The 27,425-nt window shown below is 47.2% G+C and overlaps 2 protein-coding genes, 1 long non-coding RNA gene and 2 other non-coding genes across 9 annotated transcripts in view; 3 read left to right on the plus strand and 2 right to left on the minus strand.

Moving 5' to 3' along the window:
* Positions 1-903, minus strand: part of ACAA2 (acetyl-CoA acyltransferase 2) — a 29,975-nt gene extending 29,072 nt beyond the window's left edge. Inside the window, exon 1 of one of the 2 annotated variants that reach the window (XM_004752179.3) lies at positions 750-903. In XM_004752179.3, coding sequence (XP_004752236.1) covers positions 750-765 — 16 coding nt within the window. In that variant the 5' untranslated portion in view covers positions 766-903. Of the gene's footprint in view, positions 1-601; positions 711-749 lie in introns of those variants that run through there. The other variant, XM_004752178.3, reaches the window with a different exon arrangement.
* Positions 328-17,382, plus strand: LOC123387639. Of its 3 annotated transcripts, none has more exons than XR_006602115.1 (4): positions 328-660; positions 4,192-4,382; positions 14,702-16,019; positions 17,113-17,382. It is a non-coding gene; the product is annotated as an uncharacterized LOC123387639 (long non-coding RNA). The 3 variants fall into 3 exon arrangements; XR_006602116.1 differs by having other exon boundaries at positions 331-660; positions 15,109-16,019; XR_006602117.1 differs by lacking the exon at positions 328-660 and adding an exon at positions 2,536-3,519.
* Positions 1,449-1,591, plus strand: LOC123387699. The gene has a single exon (XR_006602206.1).
* LOC123387696 lies at positions 1,669-1,751 on the plus strand. Its single transcript, XR_006602203.1, has one exon.
* The window catches only part of MYO5B (myosin VB), a 340,465-nt gene continuing 323,202 nt past the window's right edge, over positions 10,163-27,425 (minus strand). For both annotated transcript variants that reach the window (XM_045065614.1, XM_045065613.1), the window contains exons 32-39: positions 27,018-27,161; positions 24,759-24,910; positions 23,083-23,172; positions 21,152-21,302; positions 19,539-19,824; positions 18,771-18,945; positions 16,925-17,005; positions 10,163-10,518 (exon numbers count right to left, since the gene is read on the minus strand). In XM_045065614.1, the coding sequence (XP_044921549.1) occupies positions 10,366-10,518; positions 16,925-17,005; positions 18,771-18,945; positions 19,539-19,824; positions 21,152-21,302; positions 23,083-23,172; positions 24,759-24,910; positions 27,018-27,161 (1,232 nt within the window). In that variant the 3' untranslated portion in view covers positions 10,163-10,365. The remainder of the gene's footprint in view (positions 10,519-16,924; positions 17,006-18,770; positions 18,946-19,538; positions 19,825-21,151; positions 21,303-23,082; positions 23,173-24,758; positions 24,911-27,017; positions 27,162-27,425) is intronic.

The following is a 27,425-nucleotide window of genomic DNA, read 5'->3' on the forward strand; positions in this document are numbered from 1 at the left end:
TTTCAGTTTCTAGATTAATTTGGCAGGCACGCCTAGCTGCCTTGAAAGGATATATAAACAATCCCAATAGCCAAACTGCAGTAAGAGAACGATTTCTTGGGTGCAACGGAAAGCATGCTAAAAAAGAAAAGAAAAGAAAACAAAAGCCCCTGGGGTACTACTGTTCTTGTTCCTGAAAATTAAAGTTCTATTGACTGTGACCATTTGTTATGAGACGAGAGTTTGTAATTCTTTTTTTAAAAAGGTAGTAACCCTAAAATTTATGTACTTAGTGTTGCACTTTCCTAGAGTCAACTTAAAGTAATGGAAGGGAAAGGGAATAAGCTGGTCTTCCAACAGAATGCCACGAAGTATGTGGCGGAGCAGGTCACTGGGGCAGAAATTCCCCGGAGACCCCAAGAGACCGTCAGTGCGTCCCCACAAGATTCTGCATCCGAGAACCTGTTTAGAGGCGGGGGCTCCTCTGCGAAGCACCCCCCGCCTCCCAGGCCGCCCGGTGCTTCCGGCGCCGCCCCAGTTTTCTCCAACTGCTGCAAACACCGGGCGCGGGCGGGGTGGTCTGCGCGACGAAGGGAAATGACCTTCAAGGTCAGAAGCAAACCTTGGTTTCGACCCTCAGCTGGCCACTGCATCGGAGTCGCTGTCGCTAGTGCCTTACACGTACGTTTCCTCCTTGACCCGGGAGAATCCTTCGGGTTGGGCTTTCATCAAATCCCTCTCCCCCCATGAGAGACACCACCGACGCTCACCTCTGAGCAGGGACATGGCTGCGAGCGGGGACGAACGCAGGGCTTCCCCTCCAGCGATGAGGAGGGGCCCCTGCCCACCTCCCGGCCTTAAAGCCAGGGGCGGCGACCCGCGAGGCCCCGCCCCCGCCCTTTCACCCACTTCCCGCCTCTCCGGCCGGTCGGGGCTCGTCGCCCCCGGCGAGATGCCACCCTCCGTGTGGGAACCCCAACCCTGCCCGCAGCCGGGCCTTGCAGAAGAGAGCGTTCCTTGCCAGCGCGCTTCCTCCTCACTCTTGTCTTTAAAGACTTTACCTCCCTTTTCCCCAGCGAGACAATGACTTGACCCTGCCCTTGTCCCTCCTGCCCCCGGCCTCTATAACCCGCCCCGGAATCCTGTACTGAACGTCCCCTTTCACCCCGCACCGGATCGCCTTAGTCCCTGGACCAGGCGTCCCGACACCGAGACGCCCCCCACGTGGAAGGGACTCGAGGGGAGGGGGCGCGCGGCCGGAAGTCGGGTGGGCCGGGCGCGAGGTCGCCGCGAGGGGATTGGCTGAGCCTCTGTCGCAGGCTGCGCGGTGCGGCTGCGCGGAGAGGGCGAGGGCGGCGGGGCCCGAGAGGGGCCTGGAGGCCGGGCGCCGGGTGGAGGTGGGGACGGGGCGGACGGGCGAGCGGGGCGGGGGCGATTGCGGCGCGAGGGAGTGCAGCGAGTGTCGGAAGGCAGGGAGTCCCCAGTGTATCCCGCACATGAGCTCGCGGTATTTTCCTTATATGATCGGGCCCCGTTGCTGGCGGCGCCGCTGGCCTGGAGCCCGAGAGGATTATGAAAACGCGTCAGGCGAAGGGTGGCTGGGGACCGGGGCGGGGAGATGAGGGGCAGCGGGCTAGGCTGGAGGGGAGGGAGAGTTAGGGAGGCTTCGGCCGCTGTGACTGTGAGCCCTGGTCGATGATGACGTGACCACTGCGCAATCTGAGTTCTAGGAACCAGGTGATGGAGTGTGTGCTGAGAACGGACTGAGACCGGGCGAGCAGCGCGGCCGTCGGCGCCGGGGCCCGGGGCGGGGTGTGTGTGCTGGGGGCGGTTCCTGTGCCTGCGAAGCTGCGGCGGATCACGTCCAGGTTTTCTGTGAACCCTCAGGGCGTGCCTGCCCTAGACGACTCCTGTAGCCTTCTTGCAAGGTGTTAAGTCCGTCCTTTTCTTTATGAAAACATTTGAACATACAGAGAAGTGGAAACATTTCTGCAGAGAACACCCATACATCCACCACCTGTATTCTGCAGTTGTTAGTTTTGGTGTATTTGTTATATCACATCTAACATCAAACTACCTTATTTTCCTAATGCAGAACTTAATACAGTAGTCTCTGCCCCCCCACCCCTGAATGGGAGGGAGACATGGTCCCAGACCCCTAGGGGATGCCTGAAACCAGATAGTGCCAAGCCCCGTGTTTTTTTCCTGTATGTACATATCAATGATAAAGTTTATGATTCAGGCACAGTAAGAGATTAATAGCAATAATAAGAAAGTAATATACCCTAATAAAAGTTATGTGGGGGGCGCCTTCGTGGCTCAGTCAGTTAAGCCCCTGACTCTTGACTTTGGCGCAGGTCATGATCTGGGAGTGGTAAGATGGGGCCCTGGTTCAGGCTCCATCTAGGGGTGGAACCTGCTTAAGATTCTCTTTCTCTCTCCCTCTCTGCACCTGCCCCCCCTTTCTCTTTCTTTAAAAAAAAAAAAAAAGTGAATGTGGTCTTTATCTTTCTTTTTTTAGGATTTTATTTATTTAAGAGAAAGAGCGAGGGCACAAGCAGAGGGAGGGGCAGAGGGAGAGAGAGAAGCTGAGCAGGGAGCCCTAGGTGGGACTTCATCCTAGGACCCCTGGGGTCATGACCTGAGTGGAAGGCAGATGCTTAACCAACTGAGGCAGAACATTTTTATGAGGATATGAGGTGATAAAAAGCCTACCTGACTTCGTGAAGTGAGGTGAATGCCTTGGTATTGTGACATAGCCTTAAGGCTACTATTGTCCTGACACCTCAGAATAATCCTTGGCTTCCCAGACCCTGCTTAGCGGCAGATGACCTGGGTCACTGAAATGGAGGAAAGTGAAGTGGCAGATGAAAGGGTTAAGTTATACACTTCACTCTGGGAACACTTGGCTTGGGTCCTATTAGATACCAATATTTATTTCTGGTTTTTCTTAAGGCAGAATTTACATGTGGCCATGCGGTGAAAATCTTAAATTGGTTGAATTTCACAAGTGTATACACTCTTGTAACCCATTCTATCATCGGCTATAAAACTATAATTAAAACATGTCCATCGTCACAAAAAATCACTTTATTCCCCTTCCTACCTTCTACCTCCTCGTCACCCATTTTCTTGCGATCTACTGCAATTTGACCCTTAGATTTATTCCTTTTCTCCTTTCTGTCACTTTAAATGGAATGAATGCAGGAAATGGATAGCTGATTTAATATATAGGTAAGCTCTGAGGGTTATTAACTTTTAAAAATATGTAAACTACTTTCCCACAACGAGTATGTATAGTCAATAGAATTCTGACCAAGATCAAAGCTTCTCACCTACCAGATGATTTTTTTTACCTGCATCTTCTGGATGATGAACAGGGAGTAATAATACTGTGTGCCCAGCATTGTGCCAGGGCCTTACATATGGTGTTTATAAATTTTATACCCAGGTGTTATAATAATCCTATAAAATGGAATAATACACAATTCACATATATTGGACAAATCCTGACTGAGGGACAGTTTACAACCCCATGAGGTAGGTGGGGTTTTTTTTTCTCTTCTCATTTTATAAATGATGAAGCTTAGCCTCAGAGAATCCAAAGACCTTGCCAAGGCCTCCAATCTAGAAATTGCTGAATTAGAATTTTGAACATGTGATTCTCAAATGCCCAAGGCCTGTTGTCTTCAGGACTCAGAGGATATGGAAATATAGGAGTGGGGATAGAGAAGCTGACAGGTATCATTAGCTAAGGTCTCTATTACACAAAATGAAAGTAGGTGAATGTTAAGTGAATCTTCCTTGGAGGAAGAAGTAAAAGTACTTGGGAAGAAAGCCTGTTAAGAATGACTTTCTATATTTTCCAGTGTATGGTGGCTTAGGTTCTGAAGATTTATTTCCTTTTTTCTGCATGGGAGGGTCTGTGGTGGGGGGAGTAGGGGAGATAAAATGGTTTCAGGTAGGTGGAGAGGTGAGGCAATGTGTCAGCAGTAAATGTTCACACTTACCCAGCCAGAGTTCCTGCGGGAAACAATATGAGAAACTTTTTTTAAATCCTCTCAAGGACGATACAGAGCACGTACTATTCTAGGTGTAGGAATTAAGTTATTACATTATATTTAATGTATTTGGGTTTGACAGTAACTCAGTTCTAATATTTTTTTTGTCATCATAGTTGCTGTGTTAAATAAAGGCTTATTTTTCCTTTAGGGCTAATTACCAGTTGGGCTGTTTTTGGCTGCAAATAACAGAAGACTTAAAATGGCTTAAACAATAAGGTTTTTTATTGTTCCACATAACAAGAAGCCTCCAAGTATTACCATGTCATCAAGTATCCAGGCTTTTGGTTGCTACAGCTGTAGGCATCGTGTCTGCATGAAACCATGTTCAAATGGGGGAAGGTGGGTACTTATTGATGTGGTTTGGAGTGGTGGGGTGGTGGGGTGGTGGGGTTCAGAGCCCATGGCCAAGAAAGAATTCTTGAGATGTCTTTGGAGTGAAAAGGTGGTTTTATCAAAGCACGAGGACGGGACCCATGGGCAGAAAGAGCAGCAGTGGGGTGTGAGAAGGGACTGTATATGAAGTTTTCTATCTTGTGGACGGGAGGGTGATGTTAGGGAGATTGAGTCTATAGGTTTCTAGAGATTGCTTTTTTCTTGTAAATCCCTAAGACAGTTGCAAACTGTTGGAGACTCATATCCTGCTGACTGATCTCTATCATTTAACCATTTGTTTTCCCCTTTCCTTTATTGGAGGGCAGCCAGGAGTGCCTGGGGAATGTCACATATAGGGGTGTGGAGGGGTAGGGTTCTTTCTGGAAGTAGGGACAATTCTTTGGATGATATAATCCTATCTAGGAGGAGGCAGATCCAAGCTAGACTAACTTGGCTGCTGGTGAGGCTGCTTTCACTCTTATTGGCTGGGAGAGGCTGGGTTGGAATCAAGTGGTTTGCCCGTGGTCTTGTCTCTATACTTAGACAAAACCATCAAGTGGTCTTCAGTCAGATGTTGTCTCATTTCATCATAGGCACAGAGCAGCCTTGCCCGATGTTGGTGTCTTGTGAGATTGGGCACCAGGGGAGGACAGCCTGGCCTGGCTGGGAGGGCCAGTCTAGCTTCTCATACCACAAGTGCCAGACCAGGTCCCTGATGTTGGGCTTCTTTGCTCTCTCAACTCTTAAGTAGTTAAGTGTGTCTTGTATGAAATTTGACTCTTCGTGGACAGTTTTCTTGTGGACGCCTTGATGGTAAGCCTAGACCTCTCTGGGCATGAGGGGAAGGGTTTCCTGAAGAGTGACCTTATTCTTCCATCAGCCACCCAGAAGAGAGGTGAGTCCATCCTTAGGTAGGAGGTTGGGTTTTATTATTTTTTTAAGGCTTTTGAGAGAGAGAGCGCCCGTGTGTGCATGAGCAAGGGGGAGGGGCAGAGGGAGCAGCTGACTCCCTGCTGAGCAGGGAGCCCAATGAGGGGCTCCAGCCCAGGACCCTGAGAATATCACCCGAGCCCAAGGCAGATGCCCAGCTGACTGAGCCACCCAGGCACTCCATGGAGGTTGGTAACTTTTAGAGGTAACTTTTTTTTTTAGAGGCAACTTTTCTCCAACCAGTATTTCTGTATCATGAAGTGTTTCATGGTGGTTCCTAGTGATGACTGTTTAAGGGCACCGTCCCTGGAGAAACCTTAACCTATACCTACTGTTGGGGTTGCTGACCTAAGTTTCAAAGATTTCCAGGTGATTTTGGTGTGTGCTCTTGTAGGTAAGAAACAGCCTACCCGTGTTTCTGTATCTATGTTTAGTTTTTGGGCTCTCTATTCTGTTCCAGAGGATAACTGGTCTGTGCCATTTCTACACATCTCACATCTTAATTACTAAAGTTTTATATTAAGTCTTGGTACTTGTTGGGAAAGTTTTCCCTTTAAGGAAGGTCTTCCTTATCGTTGGGTCTTGGCACTTCCCTATCAATTTTAGAATAAGTTTGTCGATTTCCCCCACAAAAATACTGTTGAGATTTTTTTTTGGTTCTTTGTGTAGATCAACTTGGAGACAACCGACTACAGTTTTGGTATTTAAGTCTTATTATCTGCAAACGTGATATAATTTCTCCAGGCTGTCAATGTTTCACTTATGTTATAAACTCCATACAGATCTTGTAAATATTTTCCCACTATTTTTTTTTTTTTTACACATATGCAAAGCTATACATGTGACTGAGTTTGTCCCTAGGCTCTGTGTCCTGTGCCATTGATCTACTCGTCTTTTCCTCTTCCAAACTACTGTGTTTGAATTCTGTGGCTCTGAGGCAATTGCTCATTAAGTCTGTTATTTTACAGGGAAAGTTTGCTCCCACGCCCTACCTACAGGCAGAAGTGCCAACCCCTGGTTTAAGTGATCATGATCCATGTTTGAATGTAGGCCCCTAGAATCAAGTTTCTCAAGCAGGCATTAAAAATAAGCTTTTCAGCCGATATACAGCTGCAGAGTTCTAAATTTCATTTAGATTTGGCACACCACTTTCTTCAAAAGTATTTATTTCCACAAATTTTTATCCACAGCTGAATATTATAGTAACTAATACAAGCATCTTTTTCTATAAACAAAGGTGTACTTTACAGATTTGTTCAAAATGAAAAAATATTTTTATCAGTAGTATTTCTTCTTACAATGTTAGATTTACTCCGGCATATCATGTGAACCCTCTTCGGAGAAGCAGTCCTTCATCTAAATAATAGTTGCTGGCAAAATGTTATATCCAAATCTGGGTTATTCTGATATAGTATCATCTTAGAAAATAGCTTAAAATCATTTGATTGCTTTATTAGAATTAGAAATTTCTTTAGGAAAACCAATACTTAGTATCAACCTAGTAAGAGGAAAGAACAGTCCTATATTTGTCATTGCCATTCACCTCTAATTTTTCTATACCCCCTAATTCTCTAATTATGGCACCAGTGTGTGCAAAAAAATGAATTTTGGCTATTCGGCTCGTGCAGCAAATTAATTTGAGAAACTGCCTAGGAATACTCTAGGAGAAAAAAGGACAGGGACCTGCCCCCATGCTGTCACACTGTAGTGACTGTCCAGTCCCCTAGGCAGGAGACAAGTGCTTCAATTCCGGATACCCCTGCTGCCTAGAAGGAGGTCCCATGTATGACAACCGTTACCTATATTGTAGGCAGAAGAAATGAATTCTAATTTATTTCCTGTAATCTTGATGCGGTAAGGCTCTAAGAGTGGTGAATTGATGGTAGCAGGGTTAAATTTTTCCTAAGTGTTCCAAGTTCCTAGGTTTCTCTTTTGTCTTGTTTTTTACAAAAGCCTGAAAATTTTGAGTATAGGAAAATCAAGGGAAGGTGCTCCTACGGACATGCCCCATGGAAAGCGGAGAAACAACCTCCATAAACTTTGGGTCTCATCTGCTGCTCAGCTGCCACAGAGCAAACTGCAGCTGTGAAGACCCAGGGAGAACGCAGAGAGGGGCGCGCTTCCCAGCTCCAGCAACAGTGACTGATCTGCATTACTACCGGCAAACAGAGGTCCCCCATGATACTGAAAACACAGGCTGTTTATAAATATTTGATTCTTAAATAATCGTTAAAATGCTCTTAATGTTTCAAGAAACAAAGGAAAACTCCACCATGACGTCCCTCTACAACTCTTGTTTCCGAGAAATAATTGACAAGTCAGTTATCTTAGTAACTGCCCAAGGCATGGGGTGAGAGTGGGTGTGGACTAAATTTTGAATAAAAAGGAGACAGGTATCCAGTGTGGACTGAGGTCAGACCTTGGTGTTGACTTAAATTACACGAAGTCATTGATTTCATGAAGTCGGAAAATGTTTAGCTTTAAAAAAGCAAAGAATAAAAATGCTAATAAGTGATTAAAGTTTCTCTAAAAGTGCTTCTTTTCAGTCTCCAAGTGTTAAGTTAAACAGGGCTGACCCAGGGCTGACCCAAGCATTTTCCAGTCACTGTTATTTCTCTGTTGTTAGTACTCTATTAAGTACAGCTCCAGTGAAATGCCCCTCTCTCCTGGAAAAGGACTATTCATACCCCCCTCCCCCTCCGCTGCCACATTTATTCTAATTGCCAAGCTTTTATTTAATGAGTCCTTGGCACCTATGATTAACGGTGACAGCAGTAGTGACCCATGGAGATGGAGAGAGTGAGGATATAAGACAGAATGTAAGGACAGCAAGCCGTTACATTTATAGAATCACTGCTTTTCAAACTCCTCAACACTCGAAACAAGGCCATTTGGGGTTAACTTGAAGATGAAGGTCAGTCCTTACATGAAAGCTCAGTTTTAAACTGAAGTGCAACATCAGCAAATTATACTTAATAAATGACTTTAAAAAGAGGTAGCCACAGACCCACAGACTGGCCTTCCCAAGGAAGTCACTGTGTGGGCTGAGGGGGTGCATTGTGGGTTTCAGAGGACATAGCTGTACCCGGCGAATGGGGGACAGGTACAGCTCTGCGGATACCTGAGAGCGGCCCGCCATGGTTTCCGTGAACGAGTCGTGCTGGGGTTGTAGATTTGGACGGGATGCTCCAGAGTCTGCCCAGGCGCTGGGCCTTGTGCCCTAGCAGGCCCAAGAATGGCGGAGCAAGTGGAGCCGAATGGACACAGGACCATTCAGGTCTTGGGGTGTGAGGTGTTTCCAGCAGCTTTTGGAGTTGGCTGGCTGATAGACAGGTGGTGCTTACGTGTGTGTAAGTGTGTGCGTGTGCATGCGTGCGCATAGGGGGACGTTCTACCTGCCATTCATGGGGTAATCTTGATGTCATATAGAGGCTCTTCTCAGTTTTGCAAATACCATCTCTTCTGGTCATGGGAGCAACATACTGTTATCTGTTAGAAATACGGGAAAAAAAATCACCAAAAAGTGGGTTTAGAGAATATGCAGGGCTTTCTAATTGAATGCCTACTGTTGAAGAGGCAAGGAAAAAACCTATAAAAGCAGTGAACATAAAATTGGCTGTCATATTTCACTGAAAACTGTTTTAATCCTTTTTTCAAAGCAGAGGTATTTGCCGTGTTTATGTGGTGAATTTAAAAGTTGTTGAAAACGGATGCCTGGGTGGTTCAGTTGGTTAACCATCGGCCTTTGGCTCAGGTCATGATCCCAGGGTCCTGGGATGGAGCCCCACATCGGGCTCCCTCCTCCATGGGAGTCTGCTCCCTCTCCATCTGTTGTTCCCCCTGCTGAATGAATAAAATCTTTAAAAAAATAAATAAAAAATAAATGTTCCAAATAACCTGAAAAGGGAGTGTTGACCTAAGCTACTCTCACTCTTTAAAAAGAACCTACACTTATACAAACATACAAACCCAAAAAGACTTTTGGACGATAATAATCCCTGAACTGAATATTTAGAAAAGTTTTTCAAATAATCGGATTCTCACGTTCATTTTCTTTTACTGTTTCTGGTTACCTGGAATTAACAGTGCATTATGTGATGTTCTTATTGGGAGTTTCATGGCATTAAGGGATTACAGGCTTTCATACTGACTTGTTTGGTTTTTTTATCTGTAAATAAAACCAAAGTTGGTATTCTTTTCTAATATGTAGATTACATAGATTTTTGTGAAAGTTTTGTGGACTCAGGAAGCACATGGACTAGCACTGGAAACAAAGACTCCGTGTGGCTCACACTTTAAGTTTGGGACCGGAGCATTTTAAGCAGGACTCTTCCATAAACCCAAGACTATGCAAAAAGGGTTTAAGCATAGGAGGGACAGAGTCTTCTAATTTTGCTTTAGAAACCTGTCCTCAGAATGTTTGGAGGTTAGTTATACCACTGTCTCTGCATCAGCAGGCTTTCAGGATACTTTCGAAAACTTCTCCGAAGGCCCAAGCCCTGTATTTTTGTTCTCTGAACATCTCCCCACAAACTTATTTGCACTGGTGGTTTGTAGACCTCAGGAGATGGCCCCACTGTGCAACAGCTTCATGTTATTAGTACCATTATTTGTTCAAAGTCATTTGAAGGCAACTTATGTGGCATATTTTCCATATGATTTTACTTTGGGCACCCTCCAGTTACATGCAAAGATCAAAACTGGGCAGTTTCCATTTTAAAGACTGACACCTTTTATATGGGCCATGGGGGCTGCTGGGTGGCGGGAGAGGATTTTAACATGTATTTGTTTACATTGAAATCATATACTTAAAAATCTTCCATACTTCAAGTGTTTTTATTCTGAGCAGTACGTACAAAAAATAATGCCAAATGTGTCTTATTCCGTATCGTTTAGCACTCTGTACGGGCTCTCAGTCTTTTACAGATTTAACAGACCCCTCACTTCACCATACATAAGAGGCTTCCTTCTTGCCCTCACTGGAAATGGAGCCACGGGCAGGGGCGAGGGCTGTGCCTTGTCAGACCTCGCTGAGGAACTCCAGGTTCAGATAGGCCGGGATGTGGATTGAGTCCATGGTCAGCGAGGATGGGTTGAATGGAAACAAGACGGGAAACATGTGCTTGGAGTCTAACAGCAGCTGCTGAGGGTCATTCCGCTCTTGTAGCTGTGCCTGTGAGGGAGACGACAACCACATGAAAGGCCACCCCCAAAAGAGCTGGTTTAGAGGAACTCACAAAAGTGAAGTAGCATGTATCATGGAAACATTTGTTAAGACAATTAGGGTGGGCTTCGGGAGAACGTGGCCTCCCTGTCCCTGTGGCATTCGTCAGGGAGAGGAGCCCTGGTTTCAGCCTGTTGGAATCCAGATGACCTTAAGCTCTCCCCAAATTTTGGCAGTCTTTAAATTTTCCAGCTAAAGGAGAATAGAAAAATACATTTCAGGTGCAAATCGTGTGGAGAGGTACTACAGTGAAGGGCTTAAGACCATGGGCTCTGGAGGCAGACAGCCTGAGCTCTGATCTGGTGGGCAAATTCCTGAACCTATCTGTGCCTTAGTTTCCTCATCTGTAAACCAGAATGGGGAGAGTGACATCACACAAAATGGCAGAGTGAAAGCACTGGGCCTCAGTCCCTCCATTGAAGCAGCCACTGAGCTGGAAAAAGCAATTGCTCTTGGAACTCTAGAACCTGATTAGACACTTAGAACCAGCAGGAGCTGAAGAAGGGGGAGGTTGCTTATCTCTGCAAAGGGAGCAGTCTGTGTGAATTGGCCACTAACCTAAGTCTCCAGCCCCTGTGTAGCTGAGGGACAGAGGCCCACACTCTGGGAGAAGCCAGCCAGTGCAGCAGGCCAGACAGTGGGACCTCGTCCTCCAAAATCTGAGTTCCTGCCCTTGCTCTCATGTTCCCTGATGGATGGGCACAGATGCGTGCCTTGATTTTACCTTCTCTTGGGATACAGTGGCTTCCTCCAAAGGTATCAAGTGGAAGATTTAAAGGGACACAACCCCTCCTTCCCCCCACCTAATTTGGACCCAAACATTTTAGGAAAAGTATAGTAACTCAAATGAAACTTTTCAGTTCACCAAAGGGGTTCAACAGCAGACTTGAGCAGGCAGAAGAAATGATCAGTGAACTTGAAGATAAGGCAATTGAAATTATCCAGTTTGAGGAACAGATAAATAAAATGGATAAAAGTAAACAGAACCTTAGGGACCTGTGGGACACCATAAAGCATACCAACATATACCTCATAGTAGTCCCAGAAGAGGAAAAGAGAAAAGGGCAGCAAAATATTGAAGACATAATGGCCGAAAACATCCAAAATCTAATGAAAAACGTACACCTGTTCCCCCTCCCCAAGAAGGAAAAAAAAAAAAAATCCAAATGGGATAAACACTCACACTGAGACACATTATAGTCAGATTATCAAAGTCCAACAACAAAGAGGGAGAAAGGACTCCTCACTTACAAAGTATCCTCAAGATTATGAACAGATTTTTTTCATCAGAAACCAGAGGCCAGAAGGCATGGGGTAACCTATTTAAAGTCCTAAAAGAAACTCTTAACCAAAAACTCTATACCCAGCAAAACTATCCTTCAGGAATAAAGGAGAAATTAAGTCACTTCCACATCAACAAAAGAAAGTCCTGCAGGGTGCTTGAGTGGCTCAGTCGTTAAGTGTCTGCCTTCAGCTCGAGTCATGATCTCTGGATCCTGGGATTGAGTCCCGCATAGGGCTCCTTGCTCAGTGGGAAGCCTGCCTCTCCCTCTGCCCCTGCTTATGTTCCCTCTCTGTGCCTTAGTTTCCTCATCTGTAAACCAGAATGGGGAGAGTGACATCACACAAAATGGCAGAGTGAAAGCACTGGGCCTCAGTCCCTCCATTGAAGCAGCCACTGAGCTGGAAAAAGCAATTGCTCTTGGAACTCTAGAACCTGATTAGACACTTAGAACCAGTGTGTCTCTGTCAAATAAAACAAAAATAAAATCATAAAAAAAAAACGTCCTGCAGGCTGACATGGAAGGACACTAGACAGTAATTTGAGGCTGTAGGAAGAAATAAAGAACACAGCCAGCATTGTACTTCTGCTTGTAGCTCCTTCTTACATAATTTATGCAGATGCAGAAAACAGTTAAGCATTTCTGTTAGTGGGGACATCATGTACAGCAGATGTGGCAGTAACAACATAGTGGCAGAGACAGGGATAGGGGTATGTATGTAGCAGCAGAACATGTGTACTATTGACCTAAGTTGGGATTATTTATATTAGGTAGTTCCAAGTTTAAGATGTTAGTTGTGATCAGCAGGGTGATAAAAAAAGTACACAAAAAAGGAAAGTAGGGAATCTCAGTGGTACACTACAAAAACTAAACACACACAAAGGCAGTGATGAGTAACACAAAACATAGAAGGCATACAGAAAATAAGTGGTTCCCTAGCAGAGGTCATGAATGATAGAGTTAACTAGGGTAAAGCAGAGAATGGTCTCTGGCACTAGGTGAGTCCCGTGTGGGTGGCTAATGCTCCTTTGTTCCTTCTGTTGGTTCACATCCCATCAACCTCTGAATTAGGAACCCAGGTGGAGACGTCCTTACATGAAGGCCACAGAGACTAGTTAGCTATGAGTGTTGCCCAGAGGAAAATCAATACATCTCGATCTTGTAAAAATACAGGCCATCGACTACTAGCTTAAGCGATCAAAATTTTTTTCCTCCTTAGGAAAACTCACCGCTAGGCAGTGGTAACATTTGGTATGTTGTAACTTTCTAGAAGTTTCATCATTATCCTGTATTAGCCAAGACCAACAAGAGATCTTATATGAACTCATTAAGCCTTTGCAGGTCACAGGCGACTATTACTCATTATAGCTCTGCGTTTCTAAAGCCTTCAAGTGGGGCTGAGGTTAGTAAATAACGCAGGAGCATTTGAAAAGTGCTGGGAAACAGATTTTTAGAACAAAATCTGTGTGAGCATAGGACTGTGAGTCGATTCTATAGTGGCTGTGGAATGCATAAAGGTGAACCTGGATAATAAATGGAAAACTCTTTAAATTTCCAGTTGTCAAGTAAAAAAACCTCCATGTGGTTGGTATCACATGAAACGTGGGCCAAAATTTTATATATATATATATATATTTGGAGGGAGGGGATTGTGTATGTGGAGGGGTGGGGGGGAGGGGCAGAAGGGGAGGGAGAGAATCTCAAGCAGACTCAGTGCTGAGCACGGAGCCCTATGTGGGGCTTGATCTCACAACCCTGAGACCATGCCCAGAGCTGAAATCAAGAATCAGATGCTCAATCCACTGAGCCACCCACATGTCCTGGGCCAAAATTTTGAAGTAATTTTAACAGTTTGAGAAAGTAGCTTGAAATAATGGGAACAGTTTAGCCGAAGAAAGGACATTTAGAGACACATAAGCAACTACTGTTACTAATTTAAGATAAAGATACCAAATAGTGGGTCTGTTGAGAACCTAACAGAATGGTCTCTCCAGGACCACTGAAGTCCAAAAGTGAACTCAGCTTGGTTGTATTTATTATTACAAACCCGGTCACACAGCCTATAAAGGTGTACATAAAATGTGAAAGGGCAAAAGGCTCTTAAAAATTGTTTTGTAGCACTTAAATGTCCTTTTATTTCTCAACCTCAGATCAGCAGGTTCTACTCTTTAAAGGGTTTGAAGAAATTGTAAGGGATTGAGAGGAGGGTATAAAAATTTAGAAAAGTTAATACCTATATTATTTATAATTCAGCAGCAAAAGGTGCACATACTTATTTAAAATTAACAAGGTAGTCATCTTATAGGCATTATCCTGTGAATCCTTCTGTGAGTTTAAGAATCCCCTCAAATTTACGTTTTTAAAGGTCAGCACGTTCTGCCCATATCACCCAAGCAAATGGTTTGCTTTAAGGAGCAAATAGTATTTATCCCACATTAGATGTGTGCAAGTACAGGAAGTCGGCACAAATCATTCCACCCTTTCCTCTGTGTAGCCTCTGTCTCTGGAGACACAGAACATAAAACTACAGCTGGCAAAAACAAAAAACAAACAAACAAAAAAACAAACCAAAAAACAGAACCCCCCCCAAAAAACAAAACAAAACAAACCAACAAACAAACAAAAAAAAGAAAACAAAAACAAAAAAACACCAGACAGAATTTTTTGATAGAGTCACCAGCCACTGAGAGTGGTGGCTGAAGCGACTCAGAACCTGATTCTGGCGCTGCAGAGACGATCTGACCAACCTCTGCTACCTTTTTTCCCTCTGCCCTTAATGCAACGCCAAAGTTTGATGTGGCAAAAATTCTTTGACCTTTGGCTTGACTTCCGACTCTTCTTCTCAACAGCGCCCCTGTCAACCCAGCAGCGGTTCCAACTCTCCCTCTGATGTGTGTGCTAGTATTTAAAACCAAATAAGACTTTCTGAACTTGTACTTTGATTTGTGTAAATTATCAGTGCTCCACAAAAACCCGTGGGGACTCCAGAGAACCCGGTGGCTTTTCTTTGTCATCGAAAGGCTTCCTCTACTTTCAGTAGCAGACTGTGGCTGTGTCCGGACTGGATCTTTTCCATCAGCACCCCGCCTTCTCGAGCTATCTGTGGTGCTCCCTCTCCGCCTGCTTTCCCTGTGCTCCGCATGTCACCGCGTTGCCTTTAGAAGAACGGCCTTCCACCTGACTTGGCATCCTTCCTTTGACCTTCAGCCTCTGGTTTCACCTCAGACACAAGGCTGAAATGTTCATTTGTCCTTAGACACGGCTGACTTTCTCAATCTCTGGATCTCTACGTGGCCACGGTGTAAGGCGCTCGGAAGAGAAATCCCAAGACTGCACTAGAGGAAGAGCGTCTCCTACCCCCTGTGTTCTCCAGGTTTTTGAGTGTCTTTTTGATAAAGCCTCATTTCAATTCCCCTTTTCCTGCCTCCTCTGCTCACTTTCGTCCATTTCTTTTGATCCTGGTTTCCTATGCTGGGATCACAGTGCAGTGGCTGGCTAAGGAGGCTTAGGCAATGAGAAAGTGTTGTATCTCCTCAAGGTGTTCCCCACGGTGGGTAATGGGAGAAACGGTCACCGTCCTTCTGAGTCATCTGGACGTGGCTACAATCACACTTACAATGCTACTATTGCTACACTATTTGGAGCCTGGAAAATTTCCCCACATGTGTTGTTACGACATTACAGTTAACTCCTGCAAGGTCTCCCAATTAATAGGGGACACTTGTGATCCATTAAACATAACCAAGATATCCACTGCTATTTGAAAAAATTGGTAATTGGGGGTCTTATCTAATCTATCACAATTTGGAGCCTAACTTGTTTCATGTTTCTCCTTTTGCATGTGCTGATGCATGTACCATTTGCTGGCCATCGTGCCCCCCTGGAGCCATACTGCAAGCCCCTGGACCGACTCCTGGATTGATTCCAACTGCCTCATAGCCCACCGCCCCATTTCAGCAGGAAGCAGCCAGAGTTGTCATGCTCTGGTCCCTGAAGGCAGTCCTTACTATTCCAGGGGGAGGGAGGAGGGAGGATCAGGTGGGGCTAGGTAGGGAGAGATAGAAAGGGGGCTATGTGATCAGGCTCACAGAAATCCCAAAAAAGTGGAGGTGTGGGGAAACCACAGGGAAGAGGACAAACCGGACCACCCTACCCTAAGGGTGTGAGGTGGGTAGTGTCTCTACAGATAACCACTGTGACCAACAAAGAATAACCAGGCCCTAAAAAGGAAGTAAGCCATGGAAGGTGTTATCAATAGAGATGTTAAAAGGATTTAAGTTCCCTGATTAGCTTTCTAGAAAAGACAAACCCTAAAGGCCCTCATTGGCAACCCAGTTAGGACCCCTCTCACTCTTGAGAGCTTTTTCTGTATCTTCACTTAATAAACTTCTATCACTGTAGTAAAATAAATAAATAAATTATATATATATTTATATATATATATATATATATATATATATATATATATATATATATTTTTTTTTTTTTTTTTTAAAGGCATTCAGCCAAATCACCTAAGGCTCAGCTTTAGGAAGCTCATCTTTTAAAAAAGAAAAAAAAAAAATCCCACAATCTCAAGACAGATTTAAATAATCACTTCCCTAATACATTTTCTTTTCTTTCTTTCAAGCATGTACCTAAGGGCAAATGTTATGAGTCTTAGAGGCAAGACTGAGAGCTCAAATTGTTTTCTTAAAATAATATTTCTTAGTTTAGTTCATGGGTGGGGATGATATTCTGCTGACTTTGTTAATTCCACTTGGCGCTCTAATTCAGTGATGTGCTAGTAGCAAATACGACATCTAAAATCCAAGCAGAGATTCTAAAAGTTCAGTCTTTTGTGTATACAGCTAAGTTATTTATGCGTGATACAGTTAGTATTTACCCAAATGAAAAGCCTTAGGATATAAGGTCTTTTGGCTTAGAATATAACCAGTGATTTATTAATACAGAGAAGCAAAGTTAAACTCTAAACTTTTATTTCCTTTATTAGTTTTAGGTGAGAGCTTTATAAAATTGATTCTAGTTTTGGACCAGGACTTTATAAAATTGATTAATGTTTTAAAACTCACCTGGATTGTTCGTATAAAGGCCACGGTTACCCGTTCTTCAAATTCATTCAGGGGAGTATAAAGGTTTAAAATTTTGACAATCTGTTGGAATAAAAGCAAAAGCTTAGCAAGACCTAAAGGAACATACGACAACTTTTGGATTTCAATGAATATAGGACACTCACAAGAGTATACTCTTCTTTACACAGGACCCATACCTTGGAGCTGGAGTGAAATCAAGGAGAGGAGCCTACAGTTTGTAAACTACAGATCAGAGGCTTCGTCTACTAGACCTGAGCCCTTACTCCTGTCTCCATCATGCCTCCCCACCCCCACTCCTGGCTTAAAAGATAATGGTTCTAAACAGTATGGAGATTCCTCAAGAAATTAAAAGTGGAGCTTTCCTATGACCCTGCAATTGCACTCCTGGGTATTTACCCCAAAGATACAGATGTAGTGAAAAGAAGGGCCATCTGTACCCCAATGTTTATAGCAGCAATGGCCATAGTCGCCAAACTGTGGAAAGAACCAAGATGCCCTTCAACGGACGAATGGATAAGGAAGATGTAGTCCATATACACTATGGAGTATTATGCCTCCATCAGAAAGGATGAATGCCCAACTTTTGTAGCAACATGGACCGGACTGGAAGAGATCATGCTGAGTGAAATAAGTCAAGCAGAGAGAGTCAATTATCATATGGTTTCACTTATTTGTGGAGCATAACAAATAACATGCAGGACAAGGGGAGATGGAGAGGAGAAGGGAGTTGGGAAATTGGAAGGGGAGGTGAACCGTGAGACTATGGACTCTGAAAAACAATCTGAGGGGTTTGAAGGGGCGGGGGGCGGGTGGGAGGTTGGGGGAACCAGGTGGTAGGTATTAGGGAGGGCACGGATCGCAGGGAGCACTGGGTGTGGTGCAAAAACAATGAATACTGTTATGCTGAAAAGAAATTAAAAAAAAAAAAAAAAAGATAATGTTCTAGGAAACCTGCCTGAAACTCTCAGCCTCTTACCTACTAGTCATTTAAAGATTTCTTAAAGAGTACTGGAGATCTTACCTTAGATAATGAAGGTGTCATTTTTACCACACCTCTCTACCTCCTCCCACCCCCAAATCACTTAATAAAAGGAACAATTTTTCCTAATTGAACAGAGAGGATAATCTTCTGTCTGTCTGCCGACTGTTGGGTGGAAGTAGCCTGCCCAAATGCAAAGTGAGGCCAGCTGAACTCTAGAAGTAAACTTCGGAGAGCAAAATATATTTAAAAGGGGGGTAAAGTTGGCAAACTTGCAGTACGTCTGTAGAAAGAAGCAGTTCTCTGAAGAGTTTGTCATTTCATGTTATAGTGGTTAGTGGGGAGGTCAGGAAAGGTATATTTACGACACCGAGTTTGGATTTTGTTCTTTAGGTGCTCGACAGGGAGAAGAAGGTGTATGATCTAACTCAGAAAGTCAGGTTTGGGGGTGCCTGGGTGGCTCAGTGATTAAGTGTCTGCTTTTGGTTCAGGTCATGGTCCTGGGATCAGGTCCTGCATTAGGGTCCCTGCTCATAGCGGAAACTGCTTCTTCCTCTCCCTCTGCCCCTCCCCCTGCTTGCACTTTCTGTTAAATAAATAAATAAATAAATAAAAACTTAAAAAAAAAAAAAAAGAAGAAGAAAGCAAGCCTGATTTCCTTGTGCTGGTCTCATTTTGTGAGGCCGCTTTGTGCTGGCCCATTTCTAAATAGGCATACTCATGGTGGAGGGCAAGCCATCCCAGGTGTGGGCAGGATTTATCTTCTGACAGTCTGGTCACCTCTCTGCAACCGAGTCCTAGTAGGCATACAGTTTGCTGGGGGAGGGCAGGCAGGGCAGGGAGTACCTGCTGCGTGCTGAGAGAGGTGCACAGGGAGCAGATGGCCTCCGCATCCTCCGGGGTTTTCTTCTTTAGCTGCAGAAGCTGGGCTGCTTGGATCAGGGGTTCCATGGTCTGGACAGCTCCGCTCTGGTGAAGGTTCCTTCCCCGAAGCCACTCTTCAAGTTGGCTTATGTTGTACCTTAGACACAGGTCAAAGGGAGCCGAGTTAGGCCGGACTTCTAAGGGCCAGGGGCGAGCACACCTGGCGGCAGTGCCTGTGGTACCACCCGGCTGCAAACAGTGGGATCGTGCTCTTCACCCTCACGAGCTCACACGGAGCAAATCTTGAAGAGCACTTTGCTGAATGAATACAGCAATGAATGGGTGTTTAAAATGAAGCAAAGCTGAGGGACGTGAAGTGTCTGTGTATTCGATCTACCGAACTGAAGTGATTGATACTTCACCTTCACAAACATACTTCTACGTGAGCCTTCTCCAGTCTCTAGCCTCGCTGGAGTTTCCCCCTGACCTACCCACACTGTCTTTACAGTCTTTCGAGTGCGTCAACGTCGTTAAAGCTCTGAACTCATTGGTTTCCCAGGTTACCGCCTCGGTGTGGAGTTCCACCAACAAACGAGCAGGTGATGGAACTGTGTCTCGCACTGACTGTGACAAGGACCGGCAGCTAGGTCTGGATGTCACTGTCAGAGACAAAGGCCCCGGGCTCCGACTCTAGCCAGCGGGGGAGGGCCCCTCCGGCCACGAGGCTCGGGCAGGGCACCCCGCTCCTACCTGAGCTGCATGCCGGTGCTCCACGAGCAGACGTCCTTCCGCAGCAGCAGGTTGTTGAGGGTCACGGCGTTGATCATGTAGAACAGCTGCTTGAACACCTGCAGGATGATCTCAGGGTCCAGGCCCTGTTCTCGCATGACCGTGTGGAAGGAAGTCATCTGGCGGATGACGGCTTCCAGGCAGTAGGAGTTGTCCCCGTCCACCATGCTGGAGGAGCGCTTCCGGTAGCCCGTTGGCTTCACACCAGAGAGACCCTGAATGCTCTCATTTTCCAACATGGCGGAGACTAAAAGAAAAGCATGGTTGGAGAAGCTGGCGTGTTCCCCACAGAAGATCTGTTCTTGGACCACTAAGATCATTCAGCGCCTTGGGCTTTGGCGATGGCACCATCCACCGGCATACGATGTTGATGTGCTCAGAAACTCACAGCATTGAGCATCGGATTGCTAATGTGTTGGAGTCTATGTGGAATGAGGTTTGCCTATAGAAATGTTGGACCAAATTTGTGCTTAAATTCATTATGGGACAAAAATAATGGGCACGTACCAACTCAGTTCTGTACTGGTTTCTGTGCTAAGTACAAAGTTTGAGAACTGAGCAGCTTGGGTATAGTACCGGCCCAGCCCTTGACTTCGTCTTGGACCCTGAGATCATCCTCCTCGTTTTCAAAACGCTCTTTTCCATGAGCCACTGACCATATAAATCTCAGGTTAGCTGGTCTTCTTACACTTTCTACCCAGTGTTTAACTATGTGCCTTTATACTCAGGATTTCTTTCCATCTCCCAACAACCCATTTCCTGGTTACAAAACTGAGGCACACGGAAGTTAAAATTACTTGCCCAAGGTCACACCACTAGGAGTCAGCAGGGCCAGGATTTGAATCCAGGTGTGTCCAACTCCAGAATTGTTGCTATTAGCCATCACGTGATTCGGAATAATGAAGCACTCCCAGTGTTCTCTACGCCCTGTGCCTCATAAGAAGGTTCTCAGGAATAACAATGTGGAATGAACCTTATGCTAGATAAGGTTCTGGATGGCATGGAGTGCTCTGTCCAACTTGGAATCTACAAATAACCTATCTGTGTTGTAAGAACCCAGGGGAAAGCTTTACAACACAGGCACAAGGGACAACTTCCTCCCCAGCCTTCTTGGAGCATCCTGAGTGATATGTGGATGTGTCACTCCTGACTCAAAAAACAACAGGCCTCTCATGTTTAAATTCTGATTTATTGCTAAGTGCCCAAGTCTACTGCTTTGGACAGAGTGTTCTGTAAGTACTTATTGTATGAGTACTTGCCACTGTGTTTCTTCATGTGCCCCTGCTTAATGCTTTTATTTTTTTTCATGAATAAAGTACACATATGGGCATGAGGATTATATTTTTTCCTCTATATGCATTGATAACCTTTTGGATTTATACTTAGTACCTGTGGAAGACCTCCTAGCTCTTCTGAGCACACAGCACACACCTCCTTGCTGCCTTCAGTGGGAAGGTTCTAGTTTTCTGGAAGCCACGCCTAAGGTATGGGCTTCCCTGACAGCAGGCGGTGTCCACCGTCGCTTCTGAGCCCACAATGAGTGGGGAGCTGGAGATCTGCTGCCACCCGCTTACCTATCATAGGCTGCAACACACCCTCGGCGATTTTGATGAGCTGCTGATAGATCTGAATGGAAAGGTCACTCAGCACCTGACGGTATTCGGTGAGGTCGAAGTTCTTAAGACAGTGCTCATTCTGCTTGGGCGTATTCTGAGTCATGAAGCCCTGCAGAGAGAAAGGGCATTTGAAGGAGGCTCGGCAGGACTTCCGGGTCTCCATCTCATCCATGACACCCTATCTGGGGGTTCCACCAGCCTCTGTTAACATGATGGTCCACAAGAGCCTGTCAGTTCCTTGAGGCCTCAGTGGGGGGCCCTTGAATCTGAAGGCAGAGCAAAACCTCAGCATGATAGAGAAGTCGGAGCTGTTTGAATTAAGAGGCCCGAATCACTTAGTCCACATCTTGAGGTGATTTCCCTGCAGCAGCAGACCCAGCTTGGTGTGAGCTCCAGGGAAAGAGGCCTCCGACCTGAGTCTCTGTCCCTCTCTCCTAACAGGCCAGGATACCTTACAGTGTGAAATGCACAGCCGCGGAAGGAGTACGGCCGGGTCAGATGATGCTTTTATAACGGGAAATTTTACATGGATTCTATTGTTGGGCATCAGAATTAATAGACAAACAGAAATGATCTCACAGCTACAGCAGCTTGTCCCCTTAGCTTTCTACGCGAACAAGAGGAAATAATGTGGTCAAGAGTTGCTAGTATCGAGGGGAGTCGGGGGACCAACAGCCCTTTGTATTCAGGCCAAGGTACACCAAGGGCAGCCAGAAAGACCAAGTCTTCCAAAGAGTGACCATCCCCAGCGAAGTCTCTCAAACCAGGTCCTATTACAAAGCATTTTTAAATAAAAACTAAAAAGCAGGTGAAAGAAGGAATCACTGTGACAGCTAAGATACATATTTTTCTCCATCTTTATTTACACTACACTGATCTGGCTATACTGTGCTTCGGGTCTTATGCCCCTGCCCCCATATATTATTTTGAATAAAAGTGAAAAAGGAAGGGCAGAAAGGAAAAGTGGAGGCACCCCCCGCCCAGGGGCCTGGGAGTGGTGTGTGGGGAGAGGTGGAATTTTTACTGGAGAAGCCAGAGTGAGGACATGGCCTGGGTCACCGAGCTATGGGGCTAAATGCAGAGCATGGGCATAGTTCTTTCAGGGACCAGTGTTGGGAATGGTGGGTTCCAGATGAAGCTGGGCTCTCGAGGGCCAGAGCAAGATAGGAAATAATGCAATCAGTTGGGCTGCAGGTCAAGGAATCAAATTTGGTTACAAGTAAGAAGCTGGGCCTCCAGGTCAAGGTGTAAAAATGTGGTCTCATCACATTGTGCCCCTTCTCGGTGTCTGCCTTAAAATGGACAAACTACCGGTTGGCTTAAAAGACAGTCTCACACATGAGACAACTGACCGGGCTTTCTTCCGGCATTCAAGGAAACGGGGCTCTTCCACAGATGCTTCCAAAATTTAAGGTCATAAGGCTCTCCCTGGAGAGTCCCAGGGGTTCTTGGATAAAGGATGGGTCACGTAAACTCATTTCCCCACCAATTCTACTTATTTGATTCCAGGTGCTTTCTGGGACTGCTGGGACTGTCAAGGCCACCTAGAGGAAGGTGTGCTGTGGCCGGCCTATCCCTGAGTCAGGTAGAGGAAGGTGTGCCCTGAGCCCTGCCTATCCCTGAGTCTAGCTACCAGGTAGAGGAAGGTGTGCCCTGAGCCCGAGGTCCCAGAGGGTGCTGGACAGACCTGACATGCTCTCCTCAGGGTAGAACTGCGTTTGGACAGAGCAGGGCTGCCCTCCACGACAGCCCAGTCTCTGAGCTGACATCTGCTCTGAAGCAGGACACACATTGCTCTGTCCAAGGAAGCGAGTCGGTCTGGCAGGGGATCTGGGGTGCTTTAATGGTTTTTGAGTGCCCTTTAGGCGTTGGGTTATCTCAACACGTACCTCATCCCCACTGTACTGCTTCAAGCAGTGAAGGAGGCGGCAGGTGTTGGATAACCAGAATGATGTCATCTCGAAGTCCTCGTTGTGCTTCTGTGGAAAGAAAAAGACCTCTCTCGTTAGTAGGGGCTCCCATCTGGTTAAACACTCACCTGCAACCTGTCTTTCCAGGTTTCTAGAATTACTCAGCATGCCCCAGGCAGACACGATGGCCCATCATGAAGAGGAGATCCACTGTCCAGGGGCTGTGTTACCATTCCTCCACTGCTGGGAGGGGCACAGAGGCCCCCACCCTGGTTCCCTGAGCAGTGGTGCACCTCTGTGCAGCCCTGGGCTGTATGCTGAGCCCTGGGCAGCTGGCCCCGGCAGGCTCCAAACCATCACTGATCCAACCCAGGAGATGGGAGGAGCACGCCAGTGAACATTCTGGCACTCCATTTATTGAGAGAGCAGATGTCCAATGGGTTCAACCCTCTGGAAAATGACTATAAACTGTAACTTGGTGAAAAAGGCTGTTGTACAGCCCAAAGAGCTGAGACACAGCTTCTACCCTAAGGCCGATAACTGCACAGAGTTCGTTTCGTCCAGTAACACTGCCCCTGTTTAAACGTCAGAGATGAGAGCTTCAATGACAATAAAACAAAGGGGTCAGACAGAGAGTGACGGGTAGGGCTGGGCATTCCGGTGGAGCCTGGTGATTAGGGAGGGTTTTCCTGAGGCAGTGACCTCTTAAGTCAGCCTTTGACTTGCCCAGACCAGCACAAGCCTCTGGATGAGCTCGAGTGAGGGGTCGAGGCAGGAGACTCAGCCCCAAGAGTTGGCAGCATGTCTGTTTAGAGCCAGGAGCAGATAAAACTGGGCAGGAGGTGCGGTAACTGAGACACAGCTGGCACGAAGCCAGAAGCTACAGGCTGGTGTGACACACTCCCAGAAGGATAGGGGGGGCAAGTGACAGCGGTCTAGATTCCGTGCTTCTGGGGATGGCTTACGCCACAGAGTGGCAGAGCGGGTGAGAACGGGGGGGCGGTCTCAGAGCAATGCCGCTTGGGGTGGGGGCCTGTGCCGAGTCATAAATCTCTCTTACAGAGGGCTGATCTCCCTCAAAAAGCTTACCTCTCCCCATAGCTTCTATGTGGCCCGGCCTCTCCCCTCCCTGCAGGCCAGCCTCCTTCTGCAGAGGCTGTCACTACACTGGTAAGGGGCCTCATGCCTTTAAGTGGAGTTCCTCCAGTGAGGGCCCCATTAGCAGCCCTGTCCCCGCCCGGGGCCTCCTCACTTCAGAACCTGATAAATGTTTACACCCTTCCTTGGGCCACTGCCCTGCCTGGGCAGCAGGCACCCAGCTCCTTGGAAAGGTCTGGGAGGAAGTCTCTATTCGGGTTGTGTTCCTGCATGGCACTGCAGGGCAGGGTCAGCCTTCCCTGGAGTGGAGCACGGCATTCTCCTGGCACCACAGGCCAAGGCTTTTGAAAGCACCAGGGTTCCCTGGAGGCGTCTGGACAGCAACACTGGATTTCTGGGTGTCCTGCCATTTCTGAGCCTGAGCATCCGGGCTCCGCAGGTGAGCTGCACCTTCAGAGCTGGAGACGCGAGGAAAGCCCAGACAGGGTTGAGCTATGGGGAGCCGTAGGCATCCCTCTGTCCGCTGCCAACCACCACCTCTGGCGCGAGGCACCTACCTTCAGGACTTTCTTAATGCCGTTGATGGTGGAGGTCAGCAAGGAGTGCACCTTGAGGTCATCGTTGACGTAATCGGCGTGCCTGATGCACATGTAGAGGACGTAGGCAGGAAGGCAGGGCACAGTGCCCGCCAGCGTCTGTGGCTTCAGCTCTGACAGCAACAAACGCCAAGAGTTAGACTCTAGCAGATGCCTGGGGTTCTGAGAAGCCTGCTCTGAAATATTTTCTTTCCTCTTTTTTTTTTTTTTAAGATTTTATTTATTTATTTGAGGGAGAGAATGAGCAAGAGGGCACACAAACTGGGGGAGAAACAGAGGGAGAGAGAGACCCGGACTCCTTGCTGAGCAGGGAGCCTGATGCGGGACTTGATCCCAGGACCTTGAGATCATGACCTGAGATGAAGGCAGATGCTTAGCTGACTGAGGCACCTAGGCGGCCCTGAAATACAAGTATTTTCAATATTTTCCTGGAGCTCCTCTAAGAGTAACCTTTCAAGGGGCCCGGCAGCTGGAGGAGGAGTAGGGGAGAAGCACATTCCTCATTGTTTGGCCAGAACAATAAGACAGGCTCCTAATGCCTGGTCCTTAGAACATGAAGGAGAAGAGCCCACAGGTAGCTCTCTGCCAGGTTTCCACACAGAGGGCCCAGGCCCTGGGCCAGCTGCAGGCAGGAGCCGGCTCCCCAGCCAGTGAGAGAGCTCGGGGCGCTTCCTGCTGCAGGCACACCGGACTCTCCCACAGCGGACTGCGAGAGCAGGTTCTGGGAGAAGCTGGCAGACCGCAAATTTCCAAAGCCAGAGCCCATGTGCCGGGGCCCGGAAGGCCACAGGGACCTTTAGCCCACTTAACTGTCCATTTGGAAACTATGTACTTGGCAGCAGCTGCCTAGACCTCCTCAGAGCCAAGAATAGATCAAGTAGGCTGCTGAGTGGCCACGGCCATTCCCCACCCCCCAAGGGCCACACTGTGACACCTGTCTCGCCAGCCTCTCCAATGACGGGTGGCCTAACCTGCGTACAGCTTGTCCTGTCTTGGGCTGTCCTATCGTGACCTGAGTCCCATGTCTATAGACTCACTTGGTCTGCCCAGCTAAGTGTTAGCATTTGGGGCAGGACCAACGGCTCGACACATCTCTATCCTCCACAGCAACCGCTTGTGCCAGGGACCTAGGAGGAGGTCGGATGGTGTTTTGGCATTTGTTTGGATGACTAGAGGGAAGGAGACTGGGTGTGACATGCAGGCAGCTTAGGGGGAGATGGCCTCGTCTGGGGCTGCCTGAGCTGGGACAGTGGGGAGGAGCCACGTCTGCTGGCACAAGCAGTCCCGTTCGTTTCGGACTCTATGGTTGGGAACTTTGACTTTCATTCCCCAGAGATGAAAGGCTCATTCCTAGAAGCCTTAGAATCAGATGCAGCCTGCTGAAGGAAGAGGGGCTTCCCATCAGATTGCTGGGCAGCTCTAGGGGGAATTAGCCTTTAGAAAAAGAGCCAAAGCACTCAGTCGCTAGAAATACCCAACGCAAAGAACGGAGGGAAAAGCTGCCCTAGGCTAGAGTCCACAGCATTTGGCCCTCAGCAAGCTGCTCAGCAGGGTGCAACTCTGGCAAACTCACATTTCTCTAAAACAGCCCTGACCTCCTAGTTGACCATCTCGTGCCCCTGCAAAAAGCAACCATTTCATATTCGTCACACTGAGAAGAGTCTGTGACTTCAGCATAGCACTTTCTCTGGTCATATTTCCCATCTATTGTATTTCCCACGTCCGCATTTTACAGAACATCTAAGGCTCCAAGTAAAGGAGCTTGTAGCTCAGGGTCCAGAGGACCATCTACCCAAGATTCTTCCCTTTTTTTTTTTTACCCAGGACTCTCTCCTCCAAGCCTCTTCCTCCTACTCTGCAGGCAGCTGCTGGACTGGGCTGGTTTGGGCAGAAAGGCAGGCCTGGGGAAGCCAGGTGGAGCAGGACCAGAGGGGAGAGAGCCGGGCCACGTGGCAAACCAGGCTGTGGCTCGGGGTGGCAAGGAGAGCCGCACCCAAGAGCCTGGCATGTGGTCCCCATAGCATCACAGCATGAGCATGGCCTGGGGAGGGGATGTTGTTGGGAGCTGATTAGAGAAGCAGCCATGGGAAGGGAGGGTGACGGAGAGCCAAGGATGGGTGGGAGGTGGCGGGGTGCAGAGTGGGGGGTGGGTTATGCTGGGTTGGCCACGCAGCTGGGGAAGGAGCTGTGTGGGGGTGGGATGCCACAGAGGGTCCCGACCTGTCACCAGGTTCCGAATGAGAAGGGCCTCGTCTTCCTTGTGGTACTCCAGCATGCCCTGGAAGTCCTTCTCCTTCCGTTGGACGGTGACCTGCCTGTTGAGCTCATGTCGCTTCCGCTCACTCTGGGCCAGTGCCTGGGCGGCTGGGCAGGGAAGAGACAGGAAACATGAAGAGAGAGCTCTAGGCTACAGGCCCGAGAGGCGGGGGTGCCTTAGGTCAGTGGTGCTTCGCTCTGGGGATCCAGCATTCCAGGTTCTCTGAGCTCCCACACCCCTCACGTGGTCTGTCCTTGTGGCCCAGACCACACTCCAAGGAGCTTAGCACCAGGCACTGGGGCCCCCGCGGGATAAGAATTCAGAAGAATGAATGACAGGTCTTCAAGACTGAATGAGAGAGAGAAGCCTGA

Source organism: Mustela putorius, unplaced genomic scaffold (assembly GCF_011764305.1).
Source record: "Mustela putorius furo isolate JIRA1106 unplaced genomic scaffold, ASM1176430v1.1 tig00003858_pilon_pilon_pilon, whole genome shotgun sequence".
In the NCBI taxonomy this organism is placed as follows: Eukaryota; Metazoa; Chordata; class Mammalia; order Carnivora; family Mustelidae; genus Mustela; species Mustela putorius.